This window comes from Carya illinoinensis, chromosome 7, assembly GCF_018687715.1.
Source record: "Carya illinoinensis cultivar Pawnee chromosome 7, C.illinoinensisPawnee_v1, whole genome shotgun sequence".
Taxonomy (NCBI): domain Eukaryota; kingdom Viridiplantae; phylum Streptophyta; class Magnoliopsida; order Fagales; family Juglandaceae; genus Carya; species Carya illinoinensis.
In genome coordinates, this window is record NC_056758.1 from 36,833,041 (window position 1) to 36,852,163 (window position 19,123).

General features: G+C 35.3%; 3 protein-coding genes across 10 annotated transcripts; 1 reads left to right on the forward strand and 2 right to left on the reverse strand.

Moving 5' to 3' along the window:
* LOC122315869 (protein SICKLE-like) lies at positions 1–3,504 on the forward strand. Of its 4 annotated transcripts, none has more exons than XM_043132139.1 (3): positions 1–148; positions 1,588–1,935; positions 2,683–3,504. In XM_043132139.1, exons 2-3 carry the CDS (start codon positions 1,593–1,595, stop codon positions 3,396–3,398), a joined length of 1,059 nt encoding a protein of 352 aa, XP_042988073.1. In that variant the 5' UTR covers positions 1–148; positions 1,588–1,592; the 3' UTR covers positions 3,399–3,504. The 4 variants fall into 4 exon arrangements, with proteins under 4 accessions (XP_042988073.1, XP_042988076.1, XP_042988077.1 ...); XM_043132142.1 differs by having other exon boundaries at positions 2,704–3,504; XM_043132143.1 differs by having other exon boundaries at positions 2,707–3,504.
* A 545-nt stretch (positions 3,505–4,049) lies between these two features.
* Positions 4,050–10,327, reverse strand: LOC122315868 (VIN3-like protein 2). 5 transcript variants are annotated; one of them, XM_043132138.1, is made up of 5 exons: positions 9,720–10,326; positions 7,985–8,064; positions 6,265–6,895; positions 5,323–5,633; positions 4,050–5,004 (listed from the first exon to the last, which is right to left on the reverse strand). In XM_043132138.1, exons 3-5 carry the CDS (start codon positions 6,744–6,746, stop codon positions 4,187–4,189), a joined length of 1,611 nt encoding a protein of 536 aa, XP_042988072.1. In that variant the 5' UTR covers positions 6,747–6,895; positions 7,985–8,064; positions 9,720–10,326; the 3' UTR covers positions 4,050–4,186. The 5 variants fall into 5 exon arrangements, with proteins under 5 accessions (XP_042988072.1, XP_042988071.1, XP_042988070.1 ...); XM_043132137.1 differs by lacking the exon at positions 9,720–10,326 and having other exon boundaries at positions 6,265–6,507; positions 6,730–6,895; positions 7,985–9,713; XM_043132136.1 differs by lacking the exon at positions 7,985–8,064 and having other exon boundaries at positions 9,720–10,327.
* A 6,294-nt stretch (positions 10,328–16,621) lies between these two features.
* LOC122316378 (zinc finger BED domain-containing protein RICESLEEPER 2-like) lies at positions 16,622–17,551 on the reverse strand. Its single transcript, XM_043132899.1, has one exon. It carries the CDS (start codon positions 17,549–17,551, stop codon positions 16,622–16,624), a length of 930 nt encoding a protein of 309 aa, XP_042988833.1.
* Between the last annotated feature and the right edge of the window lie 1,572 nt (positions 17,552–19,123).

The window sequence follows — 19,123 nt, forward strand, 5'->3', positions numbered from 1 at the left end:
TCTTCAGCAACGGTTCCACAAGGGGGTGAATCACTCCATTTATGCTATACGGATGCACGGGTGCTACCCATACGTGCTTCAGCTATAAACGGCGAGATCCAGCACAGCCGTAGCCAACTCAAGCTTAATATTAGCTCCGAGCTTCAAGGTTTGCTAATTGCCAAAAGAACTCCCATCTTCATCCGCGGATTTTCCAGCTTTCCGCTTACAATTCCATATTTCCTGTTTCTATAGTTCGAATCCGTGCGAATTAATCGTGATTTCACCAATCCTTATGGTTTCACCTGTCGCTTAGCTGTTTAACACAGTTGTATTTAGTTTGAATTTCTGCTGGCGAAAAATTGGATCAGTCTTTAAGGTTTCTTCATGCAACCTGTGGTGGTTTTTTGTGTGTGTTTGAAATGATTGAATTGGGTTTTCTTTAGGGTTCTTATAGGTAGCTTCGTTACCCATATGCAAGTATGTTGAAGTTTATGTTATTTTACTTCTGTGTCAACTTCTTTGCTTGTCGTTTCCTTGTGACAAGTGCGTTAACCACTTAAACCTTTAAAAAATGTTTTTTTGATAATCGTTAGATCGCTTATATTCCAGATAGAAAACTAAGGTCCTATGCACTACGCAATGCGAATACATATAAAAAGGAATTTAGTGTTTGCCCCTAATGTTATGATTTTTATCCAGTTCGTTGGAGGTTTGATATTGACGGTATTTACAAATATGATACCTCAATTTTCCGATATCCACAATAGATCAGTCTTTGACAATCTGCAGTATTTATGGAATTCATGGGTTTGGGTTTGGAAATATTTCATGACTTCTGATGTAGCATTTGTTTTGTATGACTCCGTGATACCAATAAGATGCTTTTATGGGTTCATCCCTTCTATTGTTGCATATGGAACATTTGTATTTAAGAACTGAGAGGTCGTAGCGCTAGCAAAACAAATTTACCACGCATGGACAACACCCACCCCCTACCTGCCCTTCTTCTTTCTTTATTTTGCTTGGCCAATTCCAAACTAAAGATCTCTCCCCCAACCCACCTCTATAGGTAGGCCCATAGGGCTTTAAGTGAAGCATATGTGTTAAACCATGCTTTCTACGTCATAAACTTGGATATCAGTTTCTCTTTTCCAGATTTATCCATTCCAATAAGTTTGAGTTTTTGTAAGTGTGCAACTGTCAGACAAGCAAGGGATTTGTTAGAAACAATAAGAGAGTAAAACAAAAAGTAGAATCAATCACACACGACACAAGATTTACATGGTTCAGTAACATGCCTACGTCCATGAAGCTGCGAAGGACTTTATTTAGATGAAGATCAAAGATACAATACAGTGGTTGTACAAGGATTTAATACAATATATAGTAAATCCTAATTAGCAGGTTGGGTTGGATTACGAGTCAAAAAACGGGTCGAAAAATTTTTCCAGGGACAATGGCCCAAGCCTCATTGGAAATCTACTAAAAACCGCAAATGAATCTTTGTCGGGTCAAGCCATCAAACTGGGCTGCACATAAACAGAGCTAGGCTCGATACGAAGAAGATTAATAGGGATGAATTGTGACCGCTATTGTGATTGCCAGGTTAAATGGAGGAATCGGCAAAAAGAAGAGTAAGATTGAAAGCAATGCGTATGCAAGCTGATGAGGCTGAAGTTCCTACAATTCGTATGCAAGCTGATCAGGCTGAAGTTCCTAATAATGCTCAAAGATCTGGAATGCCTGGTTGCCTCTCCAATCCATTGGTTGAAACTGCAACTACGGAAGTGTGGGAGTCATACGCTCCAAGATTTGATTTTTACACGGACCCAATGTCAGCATTCTCTGATAGCAGGAAGAGCAGCAAAGCTGGTAATCAGATCGGACCAGATTGTTTCTCTTCTCAAAGTAATAATGGTCCTCCTATGTCACGGTTCTCACCTTCTCTTCCGGGTAAATTATCTATGAACTATTTGTCCTCTCTTATGGTCGTAGAATGACATCAAATTACTCCACATGAATAGATGCATATTTTATAGCCATGCATATTTTTTTCCTGATCAATGAATTTTATGTTGTGTATGAATTGGCATGATGAGATGAGTACGTATTAGGGGAGAATGAAACCATTTTCATTGTAAATATATTGTTTTTTTTCCTGGTGCCTAGAGCATTTGATTATTAGGGGAAATGAACCATTTTCTCTCTAAATCTATGGGTTTTTTTTTTTTTTTTTTTTTTTTTTTTTAAATTCTGGTGCTTTGAGAATTTGATGGCCTAGTTTTTTTTTTTTTTTGGATAAGTAATAAGAATGAATTAAGCCCGTGTACATAGGGAGTATATAAAAGAAACACCTAATTACATTCTAGCTAAAGAGAGATGGAACATGGGTTATTAGAGCATACCATCAGTCGGGACGTAGAAATAGGAAAATATTTGAAAGCTGAAGCAACTTAATCCCAATCACTGACCTAATGTATGTCGTGGTGCAAATATTGTATATACGTGCGTGCATATCTTATTTTGAAGTTCATTTGATATATGTATGCAGGTTTGCATGTATTTAAGGATTATTCTTTAGTTGCAAATGAGAATAATAGATTGGGATTTTTGTAGTGTAATCCAATTCATGTTATTAGTCCAATAATGCCCAGAATTTTGTATGATTCCAATGAGCTGCCTTTTGCTTTCCCCCCTCAGTTTTCATTCGGTTTGATATAGCAGGACCAAGGAATACATCTCTTGCTCATCAAAATCAGAGTAATTGGTCACCGAACCAGATAATGTATCAACCACAAGGTATGGCCAGTCCTCATCAAAGCCCAGTAGGAACGGCCAGTCCTTTTTCTATGCATCCACAAACTCCTGAATTCTGGAATGGATCCACCGGCCCAACTAGCTATAGTTCTTCATCTAATCCATCTAGAGGCGGCCATCTTCCAAGCCCTGGCTTTGGACCAAGAGGTAGCCCTTATTCAAAAACCGGGCAAGGCAGGGGTTATTGGGCCAGCCACAGTCCAAGCCCTGGTTCACCTCGCCCCACTTCTGGAAGAGGTGGGAGTCGCTGGTATGGCAGCAGCAGGAGCCCTGGTTTGGGACAAAGTAGTGGACAAGGGCGGGGTTCTCATGCTCGTTTCTCGGCACCAGGCCGACCGCTGGGTCCAGAGCAGTTTTACTACGAGTCCATGTTGGAAGACCCATGGAAGTTTTCGAAACCTGTTATGTGGCAGAGCATGCATGCTTCTGGGAATTACTTGAACACACCTGACTCGTCCAGGAATTGGACTACAAAATCTCACAGCACAAAAAAAGCGAGAGCTTCAGAAGCTTTAAATAAGTCAAGTAATCAACCAAGCTTAGCGGAGTACTTGGCTGCTTCGTTTAAAGAAGCTGTTGATGACGGAGCAAGTACATGACAGTTGCTTTGGCGAGCCTTTTGCTACGCTTGGTATACTAAAAGAAATATTTAAAATCTCTTTTTTATGTAAAACAGATCTAATAAATATATCACGTTTAGCTGTATCTATTTCTTAGTTTTATTTTATGATTTTTTTTTTTTTTTTCAAATGTGAATCTAGCACTTCCATTCAAGACAATTCGATCAAATTTTTGCGGTCTGGCCGATAAAGGTTTCCTTCTTTGAATCTTTTGCATATTTTCCATCTGCAAGTAAATGCAACTTCCAGGAAAAGTGATTTTCCTCAATACGCAAGAGTTCTTCTATGGGGACCAGTAATGATAACTACAACATATTTAACAACACACAATACATGTTGTGAAATATGGGTAGTTTTGTAAAATGATGTTAATTTTATAAAATATTTTACAAAAATACCCCTCATTTTAAACCCATTGTTGTGTAGAGTTCTGTGAATAGTGATGTGTATCTATTATTTTTCATCAAGGGAAAAGATCAGAATTGCCCACGAAAGTCGGCGGTAAATAGCAGGTGAGTGTTAAGAGGTTGTGGTTATATACCAAACATCAAGCTGCCATTCTATATGTACGCTGTTTATTTTTTAACCTGTGGCTGCAATGCCCAAACGTCAACTACTATGAGAAATATAAAGGTAAAAATCAAGGAGCTTCACGTTTTTCTGGCTTGAAAATGAATCCAAATATATTTTCCTGTTTTGTCTGCAAAAGCCTTACCCTGTCTCGGTTCCTCCTAAAATTTCATGTGGTCAAGATCCCTAATTCAGCATTAATGCCACAAACTAAAGCAAAAACCATGCCTAGAAACAGGTTTTTGTTCGCAGCATATCTTGTCCATGAAGGTATCCATAAGCTGTCCAGCTAAGCTAGGAGGGTCATCAAGCAAAGCATCCACAAATACATTAACCACCCTTCTCTCTTGCTCCGTAGCTTTGAGGCTGAACCAAGTGAGAAATTTTACTCTAAAATCTTCATCTATGTGCCCTTCATGCTCTAAACCTCTGACCACTTGCACAGAATGTTCATAATCACTAACCAGTGGTCGCATTTTACTACCCATATCTGGAACTGCTCGCATTCCACTGCATTTACAAGGCGTTGAAGGAGATACGGTTTCAATGAAAGGAGGTGGATAGTAAAACCCTTCACTCTTGCTCTTGTTAATCTCAACCAACGGTTGAAGCTTCGCAGGGGATGCTGATTTAAAGTTACTAGACTTGGTTGACTCAGCCTGAGGATGATTTTGAGCTATAATTCTATGTTCTGCTTTTTCATGTTCTAAAGCTGTAAAAGAGCTCCCACCTGGAGCAGGAGTCTCCCATTTGGCTTCTGAAACACCCAAGACCCCAATGCTGCTAAACAGAGAAACTTTGCAGAGATACTCTGTTGAAGGATGGAGGTGACATATCTTGAATCTCTTCTCTGGCCTGAATACAATGAAAGTGGGTTGCTCTGGATAGTCCTTAATGACAGACTCCCGATGCCAGAGTCTGCAGCCTGGGTTGTTTTTTAACAGATGGTCTTCATATTCTAGCACAACAATCACTGATGTAGGGGTGGACTCTTCAAACCGGATATGACAAGCTGCTATAAACATTTCATCATGTCATCAGGAGAAAGATAAATGCAAATTCTAAAAGATTTTTTATGTATCTGCATTGTGCAATGTAATTTCAGATTCAAAAATTCAAAAATTGACTCTGCGTCTACTTTCAATAACTATGGTTATGATGCCACTTAATACCGTGACTACCCAAAATAACAAAGATCAATATTGTGTAAGTTTCATTTTAACGCTAAATCAAGACGATTCATAAGAAAATTGAGAGCTAATTCTCCCATTCTCCAAAAAAAGAAAGAAACTTTTTTTCTTTTTTAAATGTAAAAAAAAAGAAAGAAATTTACCAAATGGATCTTTCTTTTCCATATAATTGGGGCAAACCAGCGAATCAAAAGATAGCACTGCAGAAGCACATAACTTCTGGACCTCAGCACCGCAGGAGAGTCTGTTCACAATGCAGCGTACCATACTAGTGCATACCTGATCTAGAGGCCCCACTTCATCATTCAGTATTTTCACTGCAGATTCCACTGTCCTCTGCACTTCTTTGTATAATGCTGTTCCCATGAGAATCTTATGTGCCAGAGATAATCGTAGACACAGTACATCCACTCTTCTAGCCTCCTTGGCAACAATTAATTGTTTTCTCCAGGTTCTGTAAAAAGACCAAATATCAGTTGGCCAATCCTTTTGCGTGGTATCTTGGGTAAAAGCTAAGAACGTGGTAGGATCAATTAACCAAAGAAGTGAGTAGCCATGTTATAATTTGCTTTTGCATTAGGTTTAACCTGATTACTTTTTCTTTCCTTCTTTTTTCTTTTTAGTGTTGGTTAACCCAATTTCTAATCTCTAACCCTTAAGTAAGTTAAGTTGGTAGGATACCTGGAAACTAAAACCTACATAAAAGGCACAGAAAATGCCAGACCCCTGCGAGTATGCATGTTGAAGATCTAATTCAACTATGTTAATGCAGTTGAATTGGAAATGCAATGTTTAATACCAATGTGAACAAACCAGGTCACTTGCAAGAAATGTTTTTGTAAGTGGTTAGTCAGATTCTTCAGCCGAGGAAGTAACAAATATATCCGACAGCATCATTGCCTATATATTTACTAGTTTCAATGTGCTATATATTAAAAGAATGCCGATGTGCTATACAGCTGTGAAAAATTAGTTGGGTTTTCTGGGTCTGGTTGCAACTGTCTATATATCTGGTACTACATACTATTCAGCCCATTGGAAGAACAAATAATATTTATCTAGAAGTTCGTAGGCATTGAATTTACCTCATTATCCCATTGATTTTTCCACAGGAAATGCAATAGAAGCTTCCATCCAACTTTTCACAACACCCATGCTTCAAAATACCAGCTCTTTCATGCTTCAAAGCACATTCCAGATGGCAAGACAATCCACACAAATCATTATCGCAGGTCAACCAGAGACTGGGATCCTTGTTATCATCATAACAATGACAGATACAGCAAGAACATCTTTTGCAAAAAGCATCCTCCGAAGTTAAAGTAGCTCTGCATGCAATATTCCGACACCGCAAAGTTTTAATATGTTCTTCATTGTTTTCCAGAGGGGAATGATTTAGGTCAGTCAATAGTTGAGGTGGACCTATGTTCCTTTTCCTTTTAAATTTAATATGAGATGGAGAAAAGGCAAAAGAATTGTGCCCCTCGGAATCCCGAAGCACTAACTTTAGAAGGTGTTCTATCATTTGAGATTTTGTATATCCTGTGTACTTTCTCTCTTTCCCCATTTCAGCACAGATGATTTCAAGAAGCTCTGAACGAGTAAAAGAACGAAGAAACTCAGGGGCATCTTTTGACCATCGGGCAATCTCATGGACCAGCTCTCTTTTCTCTCCCAAGCTTAGCAGGCTACATTTTACGGGATCAAGTGCACAACCTTCAAATATAGAAAAGGAATATAATTTCATCTTGACATCTCCAATGTTACGTCTAGAAGAAGTTTAACATGACTGAAAAATTCTCAACAAACCCATGAAGGAAAAAGTAGTCATTCACACACCTTTTTTTTTTGTTTTTAATTGGCACCGGATGTCCGATAACAGCGTCCCAATTAGTCTTGAAGGTGCACAAGCCCTCGGCAAGAAGTTTTCCGCAAGTGCACCTCGGTAATTCAAGGGGAAAACCTCCCAATCTAGAGATTGTTTGCACTAAGGGGATTTGAACCTTAGACCGGGAAAAGCATACCCCCAAGCCCAAGGCCTTTACCACTTGAGACAACCCCTAGGGTTTTCATTCACACTCTCCAATCAAGTGTGCGTGTGTTTACTTATTCTCTTAAATGTGGTATTCAATTAAGAAGAAATGGTGGAACTAAAGTTAATCAAATAAACCCCATACCTCTAAAAAAAGAGCATGGGAGAGAGAGGACCAACAGATCCCAAAAGTACCATCACATGCTTGAACATGATCTTGAGTAATATATACAATTGTATTTAACTATTTCTTCCTATTATTGCATTGTTTTGTCTTTGAAATTTAAGATACAAATAATGTGTCAGGAGATTACAGGACATGAGCTCATTCAGGTTGAGTCCTCATTTTTATTGCCTAAAATATCCTGACCTGGTTACACTTAATTCATAAATCAATTTTCTTAATAACCGAAACCTTTTCGTTTTCTGTTCATGCCTGTGTTAGCAAATCATTTTTCTTAAGATCAATTGGCATAAAGCGCTCACATGAAACTTGCCTTAATTCATAAATCATTTTTCTTAATAACCAAATTCACCAACCGTTTTTCTTTCTGGTAAACAAGATAAATCAACTGAAAAGATTTTAAACCAAGGTCAACTGTTGTCATTGATTTTAGAGGCAGGCTTCAGCAACATATAGAATTAGTCATACTAAAACCTAGGTTAAGAATGGATTCAGGCTATTTGCAAACCCTACAAGATATTTGAGCATTCAACTACAACATGTTCGAAGGTGAATAACAAAGTCTTGGCCTACTTCCTATACACCATACCAAAATCTCTGATTAGCAGGTACTTCTTCAAAGATATCCTCCCATAGAAATATTTCACTGACTTCCCACCAATAATGTAGCTGAAACAATTAAGTATGACCTTAAAATGTGCCAATGCTGATGAAAAAAACTCATTCACATCAGAACTTAGATACATCTATTAGATGCCAAAACTCATGTATTTTCTCTTTGTGGGGAGTGAACTATGTAAGATAGTTCCAACACCCTGATTAAAAACATCACTTAGATAGCTACTGAATAGAAACTTCAACATAAACAAATCAATCTCTCATTCAATATGCAGCTTAGAATTTTTTTTTATTGGCACCAAGTGTTCGGAACAGCGTCTCGACTAATCCCAAGGGTGCAAGGCCCTCGGCAAGGAGTTTCTCGCAAGTGCACTTCGGTTAATTCAAAGGGAAAATCCCCCAGTCCAATGGCCCCTAAAGATTGTTTGCACCCAAGGAGATTTGAACCTTAGACCTAGGGAGAGCATACCACCAAATCCAAGGCCTTTACCACTTGAGCCAACCAATATGCAGCTTAGAATTTACGATTCAAAATTTTGAATGTGTCTATTTTGAATGCGTGCTCCATGAATGTGTGCTCTTGTAAGAATTACCGTGGGAAGGAACTTATAACATTGCCAGGATCTTAAATCTCCAAATGGACTCATAACAAAATTACGCTATTCACTTAAATTGAATGATCAGTACTTTTAAAACTAGCCTCAAGAAGCAAACGGTTACCTAATGGTGATATTTTTGTTGCTGCCATTAGTACTCCGTATAAGAAATTCCCTGCTTGAGTCCTTCCCTTTTTCTATAAAACCTAATCTTACCTTTTACCATTTATCTGTTGAATAAACCCCCCAAGTGTGAAATGGGTTTGGGTTTGCAGCCACCCACCCCATTCTCACCAACCATCCACCCACCCACTCACCTCCAGAGGTGCTTCTGGTCAAGAGGAATGGGTGTGTGTCCCCCCATTGCTCTCCTATAAAAGGAGAGCTCTGCTAGTGATAAAATGCAGTGGGTGAAGAGATAAAGAGGAACGTGAGAGAGAAATAGAATTTTTTTGAGTGTTTTGTAAATCTCGTATAAATTCTATAAAAGAGGCTCCAGTGGACGTAAGCAATTTGCTGAACCACTTTAAAATTGTTTTGTGTGATTTTCGGACAGGCCGGAAGCACAACATTATCTGCTATCCGTGCATAAATGCCGTATGTGTTTCTTCCCGCGTATACAACACATACTTAAAAAAGCATACAACTTTTATAGCGCAATTGATATTAGTACCCATGCACAGTTATTTCCATCAAGGCTTTTATTAAGATGTACCAAAGCCCCACTTTTCATTTGCAAATAACCATAGGAGTATAAGATTGATAATTGATGCGGGAAGCCAGAAGCAAAGAACCCAAACCACCACCAAAATAAATACATGATGAAGAATCCAAAAATGACTATACGGCTGTGAAAGAGAGAACCCAGAAGATTTCAAACACTGCCCAACAAACATTCCCAACCATACAGTAAGTATACCACTAATGATAAAGTTCACAAAACCCAAAAAGGCAAACGGAAAAAAGTTAAATAATATCATAGGCATTGTCCAAGAGAACGTTAAAAGGCATAAAACCCAGCATTATCAATTGGAAGAGCGTACAGCCACAAACATATATGAGAAACTCTAAAAAATACCCAAAAAAGGAAAACATGAAAAGGGAGCCGACCTGAGAACGCGGAGTCCATGCCTGAAAACCTTTCTTCTGGTTTAGTCATAATGCTCGAAAAATAAAAAGAAAGGGGGGGGCGGGGGGGGAACCCTATATTTAAATGGTATATTTTTGGACAGAAAAGGGGCTTAAGCCTTAGTCCAAAAGAGAGAATAAATGCAAGAAACGAAATTCGTGAAGCAGTAACTCGAAGCGGAGGGAGAGAGTCGGAGGCAAAAGTGGCATATAAGTAATAAAAAAATAATAATGGGCATGAATGTGAGATACGGTACGAATATATTGCAGACGCGGATCAGAAAGCAAGCCATGAAAACTGAGCTAATGAATCGATTTGAGTCCTACGAGGGGTTGGTGTCTTCTCTTCTCGAGCTATTCATTTTGCATGATTTCATATCATCATCATATCATAGGGTAAAAGTACACCCACGCGCACGGCGTTGCTCTCACTTTGATGGAGTCGAGGATTTCGGTTTCGGGTTTTCACCTCTCCGAAAGCCACGAGCGAGTGAGACAGAAACGTCTCTCGTCTCGTGGGTAGTGGTACGGCGCGGGGATCCTCTCCTGTTATTGGCGTGAGTCCTTCCTTCCCTCACTAACGTAGAACTTATTTACGTCTCCACACTCGTAATATATGCTTTGCCAAGATCTCATGTGGCCTTATCCACTCCATACTTCCTTTTCCTCTTTAAAATTATAAAATTATTTTTAGAATATTTTTAGAAAAATGCTCCATCGCAAGTGCCGTACATATATTTTAAAAAATAGTAAAAATTATTATTAAAAAAATAATTTTTTTAATATAAATCTCATATTTATTTTTTTAAAATAATTATACGATATTTACACACTCACAAATATAACTATAATTTTCTCTATTTCTAAGGTTGTGTGTAAAATATTTCATATAAAATATTTAAATGGTAAATTTTAATTGATAAAATTTAAATTTTATATTTTATATTTTAAATCAAATTATGTCACAAAATAGTAATTAATGCAAAATGTATTAAAAACATAAAAAAAATGAAAAACACGCGTGACCTTTTATAATATGTTACGCAATAATATTTTAAAATAAGTGATAATTTTATAAATTCTTTTATAAAAGTATCATTATTTTATAAAAATACATTTATTTTACAACACATATTGTGAAATATGTTAGAAATATGTGTCGGCATGGCTACATTCAACAGCTAGCTAAAACGTGATGGCATTGGACTGCTCTGCAGCCTAATTTCTACAGACCCAACTTTGATGCTGATGTATACATATTGGGTAAGATCAAAGTAGGACAATTAATAGCCTCAGCTTTGAAAGGTGAGGTTGGATTCAAACTTTTATTTTCCCCCTTGTTGGGCCTTGAGCCCGTTTATATATCTGATGGGATTGAAGTCTAGAGTGTTTCGGTTTGGGCATTCGAGGATTTGGGCTTATTTTGCCCCTCGATTGCCATATCAAAAGACACGCGGATAGAATAGTGATGAGTCGACCAGCCAGTGAGAGGATCCTATCCCCATAATAATGGTTTGCTAATTTCTGATTATTATTATTATTATTATTATTTATATGTATGCATTTTTGGTGGGGATCGATTGTCTTCAAGTTGAAATCCCAACTACTACTAGAAAGGCAAGTTGGGTTCAAGCTTTTCGTTTCTTTTCTAAAAGCGAGTAATGCCAGATTTATAAATAGATTTTATAAAAATAAATTTATAAATTTATATAAATATTAGATTTATTTTACGGTAAAAGGATCGTATATTGAAATCGGTTCTCTATGTTTTGTCGTGTCATAAATATTATTTTTATTTTAAAATTTTGTTATTTCGGTTATATTTATTTTGTAACATATTTTAGTGACTATCATTTAAGTAATTATATAAGAAAACATTTAAACCGTATCTCATCAACAAATGTAAAATCTTTTCCTTCTAGAACCCTCTTTCTCACTACAAAAAAGCCTCCAGACCTGAGTATTGTGGAAGGAAGCTTCTTCCTCTTTTTCCCTTTCCTTCTCTCATTTCTCCTTTCTCTTCCTCTTTCTCCATTTTTTCTCTCATTTCTTAATTTTTTTTTATTCATTCAAGGTCAAAAAGTTAAATATACATTTTCCAATAACTCTCAATATACGCAGCATAAAAAGACTCTCAAGCTTCAAATCGTTTAAAGGATAATAGCAATTTTACGAAAATCACAACGCGTGGTCCTCATGCACCACTCACAGTTGCACATGGTCCTCATGTGCCACTCATTCCAACAGCTCTTCTAACCACATGCATCAGATCACTGGAATCGCAACTACCAAATCTTTTCAGATTTGACTTCTGTAGTTTAAAATAAATAAGCTTGTTACCCTCACTCGTTGTCAAAGTTTGCTAGAGTCCATCCAAACTATAATCCATCCTTTTTTCGTTCTTATTTTCCTTATTGTGTAGTATTTAAAACAAATTGTCTTTTAGAAGGTTTATTCGTAAAAGTTAAATTCTCCCTTATATGAATGGTGAGGTTGAGTTTCTGTTTAAATAAAGTGTTGTCTTTGAGATATTTATCTATATAGAGTATTAGTAGCAGTGAAGTCCAGGTCAGTCTAATAGTATACTGGTTGAGTTCTAAATGGTTGATATGGAGATATTCTACATGTATCCAATCATAAATGTAAAATTTTCTTGATAAATGAATGAATGAATATGACATTTCCTTTAAATAAATAAAAAACAAACAAAAATCAAATGTAATTAAGTATGATACATAGTAAATATTTTTCATTATATCACATCCCATATGATCATAAATTTGGTATGGCAGGGCGTACTAACTAGTGCATATCCGGCGCTTCAAAACGTACTTATTTCTAAGTGAGAAACGATATATATACGCCATTCCTTTTGCCATTATTTCTAACGTAACATTAAATAATTAGATTATTATTTATTATTTATTACTCATCATTTAATTATTGGGTCAAGGATACCAACTAAGAGGACGGTGATAGAATAATAATTAATAAATGATGCATATACTTTTTTTAATTAATCAATTAATAAAAAATTATATTTATAATCATAAAATACATAATTACTTTAATGTTTTTGAAAAAAATAAATAGATATAAGATTTATATTAAAAATAAATTTTTATAATAATAGACCTTTTTTTTTCAAAATGAGTATGATTTATATAATTTATTATTATATTATATGTAACATCACTCTTAATTCATTGCATAAAAAAAAATATATATATATATATATATATAATTCTGATTGCCTTTTTAAAAAGCTAGAGCCAGCCAGGTAGCTAGCGCCACATCCATCGAAGCTTAACGGGTCAAAAGTCGTGATCAAAGGAATTTAAGTTGTGATGCATGAAACTCACAACTTGATCAAACTCCTAACAACTTTGGTTTCTTTTTCCTGATATCCCAACAACCATAATGAATATATGGTGGAAAATGCACGTGCCCATTCCTTGGACTTTTTCCATACTTTTTTCCCAAGAAAAAATTAGTCAGATTATTTCAAAGTTTAAGGCCAAAAGAACACACAATTTTGAAATTCATGACTCGAGCGGCTTAGCATATGGTGTGGCCCAATGCAATAATAAAGATATGCCTTAATTTAATTTTATAATTTGACTTATCATATTAAATAACATCAATTTTTTAATTTATTTTAATATAATTTTATTTTAATTAAAATATTTTTCTTAGATGATGTTTGAATAATTAAATAATATGAGAATTTTGTAAATAATAATAAAATAATTTAAGTTAAAAAAATACTTTTTGCTCCGATAATAGGTCTCGATTTTCTTTTCTTTTTTCACTTATTGATTAAGTAAATATTTGTTAATAATGTTGTAATTTTTTTAAATGTTTAAAGGGATTAGAAAAATTCATTAAAAATAAAAAGCCAAATGGCATTCTCAATGACTTTTCTTATGCTACACCTATCAAGGGTGTAGGTCCTTTGAGTTCGGATATTTTCTTAAGTTTTGAAAAATAAAAAATAAAAAATTAATAATAATATTATAAAATTAAAATATTATTAGAATATAATTTTTTAATATAATTTTTGTTTTAAAATTTAAAAAAGTAATATTATTTTTTATATTTTATTTAAAAGTTTGAAAAAACTGTAATAATTAAAAGAAAAAATTAAAATTGTAAATTAAAAAATATTTATTTTTAAATAATGATTATAAATAAAATTATTAAAAAATTTACCAAACAACCGTTATATGTTGGCATATAGTAAAGAGTCATGCTAGAGCTAGGGCTGTATACGAGCCGAGTTCGAGCGAGTTTGGGTTGTGCGAACTCGGCTCGTTCACAACTCGAGTTGAGCCCAAGCTCGGCTCGTTTATTGGACGAGCCGAAGTTGACGCTCGAGCTCGGCTTGTTTACATTTTAACCAAAACTCAAACTCGGCTCAAGCTCGGTTTGTTAACGAGCCGAGCCCAAGCTCGGCTCGAGTACATATATGTTATTTGCAAAATATACAATATACAAAAAATATTCTGCATCAGAATAATAACAAATTATTTTTTTTAATGGAGAATAATAGCAATAGCAACTTAAATTTAAATTTACATCATGAAGCCTTCTAGAGACTATTTATTGACATTTACTTTCTAAATAGAACTAGTGAATGAAAACAGAGTTTATTTACAAATTACAACAGTAAGAAATGAAACTTAGTACATTAAACTCCAAAACAAATAATGAGATCTAAAATTGAAATCAGTGAAGTCCTCAATCTTCACGAATGCAGCCCAGAAGTTAGAACCATATACATTATTGCGCTGCTGTCTGCATACACTAACTAATACACAAAAAAATTTGTTAACAGATTTTTAATCTCTTGCTCAAGTACTGTTAACTTAGTATACTGTCAAGGGATTTGTAACAGGAATGCAAAACTTAATTTGCACGAAATAAATGGCATATTTCAAACAGGTTGAAGCAGGTAGTAGCATTAGAAATTAGAATTAGCAAACTACAATAAAATGGAATCAAATGGCAAACTCGCACAACAACTGACAAACCCAATAAAGTATACAAAACATGAATTTCACGAGCAGTAGAAGAAAATGGCAAGTTCACTGATTTTACAAAGCACATCAGCATTTTAAATTACATATAGAGTGAAATGGCAAGCTAGATTGTCCAAATTACACAGCAATTATACAAAACAGAAATCAAACAAGCAATACAATCAACATGGCAAGGTAACTAACAGTGAAACAAAATACATTAGAGTTGCACGTGAAATTCTTCATAGAAACAAGTTCTCAAGAAACAAAAGGCATACACTAATCAATTAATCAAAGTCCTCATGCAGTTACCAAAACAAAGTCAACATGACAGAACATATATAAAGCAGCAGGCTGCAGTAGCAATAGGCATACAAAAACAAAAGTTCATACTTTAAGTTAAAGCAAATATGCCAACTAGTTACCAACAAAATCACAATGACTAGAAGGGCCCAAACTTATACAATATTTGAGTTCACCATGACGGAAGTAAACAATTTCTCAAACTTGAACAGAATCACCACAGGACAACCTGCACACACTAATAAACCAAAAAAAAAACATTAATATAATATTTATTCCCTTGCAAAATTACTCTCAAGTACTTTTAACTTAGTAATATTGTCAATGGATGTTTGCAATGCAAAATTTAATTTGCCATTTAAAGAAATTTAGAAAATCTAAATGGTGAAGAGTTAGAACTTAGAAATTACCTGAACTGTCATGTGATCATATTAGATAGAAAAGCCAAACTGTCCAAATATTACAAAATAAACTGTCTAAATATCAGATAGTAAATCATATAGATTAACCAAAACAGACTAGATAAAACTAGAAAACTGCCCAAAAGCTCTATAGATTAAACATGCTTAATTTAAACAGAATCTGAGTCTGTATGGGCCTATGGCTATGGCAAGAGAATCTGAGTTTCTGATGGAACATCCTTCTATTGACAAGAAAAAAAAGTAGTTAGTATTGTTGTAAATAAATTAATAATAGTAAGTATAAAATAATAAAATAGCAATAGACAGTGTAAATTAAATAGATTACACTTAAATAATTGATTGATGATCTTTTAAGCCCATATAATGCTCTAACCCAATCAGACCCACATAACAACATCTTGACAGTTTCAGTTGACAATGACGCTCGATGAGGATCAATGACTCTGCCTCCTGCACTGAATGTTGATTCTGAGCTAACTGTGGTAATTGGGGTAGCTAATATATCTCGGGCCAATTTGGACAAAGTCCGAAATTTGAGACTGTTTGTTTTCCACCAATCCAAGGCATCGAAACTTGCATCTGAACCCTCTTCACAGATATATATACTCTCCTCTAAATAATTGTCCAGTTCTGATTTACTAGGCTGCACGGTATCAACACTCCTAACAAAAGATTTAAATAATGACTGGCCACTCTGCATGCTTCTCCCAGTCCCGACACTTGAGAAAGAACCAGATACATTCATTCGAGCATTATCCTGCTCTCTTTGTGCCTCAAGAGTTGAATTGTATTCATGAACATACTCATCATATAACTCATGCAACACTTGAGAGACATGATCAATATTCGTAGCAGCATCCGGCATGTAATAAATTAAAGGAAAACAAAACTGGATCAGGACCATTTTGAATCTAGGGTCTAAGACTGCAGCAATTGACATCAATAGATTACACTCCCCCCAATATTTGTCAAACTTAGCACTCATTTTCCTTACCATTGATTTCATGTACTCATTCTCATCTCTACTCTTCTTACCTAAGATGTCCTTCATTCTCCAAACTTCAGAAAGAAATAAGTTTGTTGTTGGGTAATCACTTCCGGATACAATATTGGTGACTTCATTGAAAATAGCTAGTAGTTAACAAACATTTTCAACTTGCCCCCACTCTTCAACAGTTGGAACCCATTCAAAACATCTATCTCTATCACCATATCTAGAGAAAACTTCTTTGAACTGAATTGCAGCATCCAACATTAAATAAGTGCTGTTCCATCTTGTAGACACATCTAAAATCAGTTTCTTTGAAGGCAATTGCAACTGTTTTGCAATTTCACTAAACTGTTTTAGCCTATTCTCTGATGCTACCAAATATTTTATACCATCTCTTACACAATCAACAATATCCCTAATCTCCCCCAATTCATATTGTACAAGTAAATTTGTTATATGTGCACAACAACGTACATGAAATAGTTTCCCACCTACAGTCAATGTTCTCTTCAACCTAAAATCATCTTTCAAGATCCGAATGGCAACATCATTAGAACTAGCATTGTCAATAGTAATTAAACTAATTTTATTCTCAATCCCCCAAGTTTGGAAACACTTTTCTAGAGCATCAGCAATAAGAAGGCCAGTATGTGGATGTGGCACATTACAAAAGTTCAACACACGCCGCTGAAGATGCCAATCAGTATCTATAAAATGAACTGTCACTACCATATATGAAAGTTTTTGACAGGAAGTCCACATGTCAGTTGTGATATGAACTTTATTCACATGTTTAAGCAAAGTCCTTAACTTAGCCTTTTCATTCTCATAAGTTCTCATACATTCTTTCTTTGCAAGAGCCCGTGGCATTTTTTTCCAATATGGAGTGTTTGCACTCATGAATTTATTAAATACCACATGCTCCATCATAGAGAATGGATATTCATGGTAAAGTATCATATGAGCAGCAAGCTCTCGGACCCTACCACGATCATAGGTAAAGTTTGAGACAGTGAAGTTTTCATCTGCCTTCTTAGACTCAACTGCTAAGACTTTTTGTTTTTTCTTAGACCCCATGTATGGCAAACAGGTTAGTAAATGCCTACGTAGAGTAGTCGTAGAACTTGATCGAGAAGCTTTAAACAAGGTTTTACACCATTTACATTGAGGCTGTTTAACCCCATCCCTATCAACCTCGACAAAATCATTTCATACATCAGAAATCCTCTTTCTTTTTTTTCTTTCATAGGCTACTGTTTGCAATTCTATGGAAGCATTCTCAATAGACACAGTATTAGGAGCCTGAGTATTTGTAGTATCTCCATCATTATCAGATATGGCCTCTACTAAACTAATCCCAATCGAGTTTTCATTTTCATACTCTTCTACCGGATGAACTTCATTCACTGGATCACCCATTTGCTAGGGTCTATTCATGGTAAACACAAAACCAGAAACATACAATAAGCATAAAGACATTAGCCAAAAATCAATGTCTCATTGTCTTGGTGGCTCAAGGTGCCTCCAGAAGCAAGGATACTAAAAGATGTTAAAGTCAAAATAATATGACTCCAACAGTTTTGTTATACAGCCTTGCCTTGATGGCTCAATGTGCCTCCAAAAGGAAAGGCTGATATAGTTGATTAATATCAACTATAACAGATGTTAAAGTCAAATTAATTTGACTCGAACAGTTGTAGTATACAATCTTGCCTTAGTGGCTCGATGTGCCTCCAAAAGCAAGGCACCTCAACAACATAAACATAGAACTAATTGGATAAAATTAATCAACCAAAACATATTAAACACTAGTACATTTCATGATTGAAGCAAGAACATAAACATAAGACAGATTGGATAAGATTAAGCAAGCAAGACATGATAAAGATGACATAATTAAATAGTTGCAGAAAGGCCAATATATGATCATTTAAAATAAACAGAGGACAGATTCAAGCAAACATACTTTAAGTCTTGAAGCAAGAACATACACAGAGGACAGGTTGAATATGATTAATCAATCATATCATATTAAAAAAGCATAATTAAATCTTGCCTTAGTGGCTCGATGTGCCTCCAGAAGCAAGGCACCTCAACAATTTAAACATAGAAGAAACTAGATAAAACTTGAAGCAATCACCATGAAAAACACAAATGCCATTTCATACTTGTAATTAGAACAGAAACACAAAACAGATTGGAACAGATTAATCAAGCAACACAATTTTATGGCATAATTCAATACTTGAAGCAAGAACAATGTATAAACATTTATAATCAAATAAAACAGATTCTACATATGCATATTTAAGTACTTGAAATTAGAACAGAAACACAAAACAGATTGGAACAGATTAATCAAGCAACACAATACCACATATTTAAGTACTTCATGATCACGATTCATGAATGACAGTGTACTATAATGATTTCATGTAGATCTATTGTGCCCACAATACCACAAATCACAATATGAAAAAGTGTTAGGATAGAACCAGAAATGGGCATTGAAAATAGCTACATAAAACTATAACTAGATCAATCAATCAAATCTGCCAACATTCCCAACCAAATGCGTAGAAAAAGGAAACTAAATTGGGTAATCGACTCGTAGATGGACGAATCGACGAACCAGAGAACCACAAGCCA

Excerpts from the sequence above, each read along its gene's own strand:
- LOC122315869 (XM_043132140.1), top strand. The coding sequence starts at position 1,593 with ATGGAGGAATCGGCAAAAAGAAGAGTAAGATTGAAAGCAATGCGTATG. Across the intron at positions 1,936-2,682 it reads GTTCTCACCTTCTCTTCCGG|TTTTCATTCGGTTTGATATA; the intron begins GTAAATTATCTA and ends TTCCCCCCTCAG.
- LOC122315868 (XM_043132134.1), bottom strand. The coding sequence starts at position 8,141 with ATGTATCTAAGTTCTGATGTGAATGAGTTTTTTTCATCAGCATTGGCA. Across the intron at positions 6,896-7,984 it reads CCTGCTAATCAGAGATTTTG|GTTGTGCACTTGATCCCGTA; the intron begins GTATGGTGTATA and ends CTATATTTGAAG. Across the intron at positions 5,634-6,264 it reads AAAATCAATGGGATAATGAG|AACCTGGAGAAAACAATTAA; the intron begins GTAAATTCAATG and ends GTCTTTTTACAG.
- LOC122316378 (XM_043132899.1), bottom strand. The coding sequence starts at position 17,551 with ATGGGGTCTAAGAAAAAACAAAAAGTCTTAGCAGTTGAGTCTAAGAAG.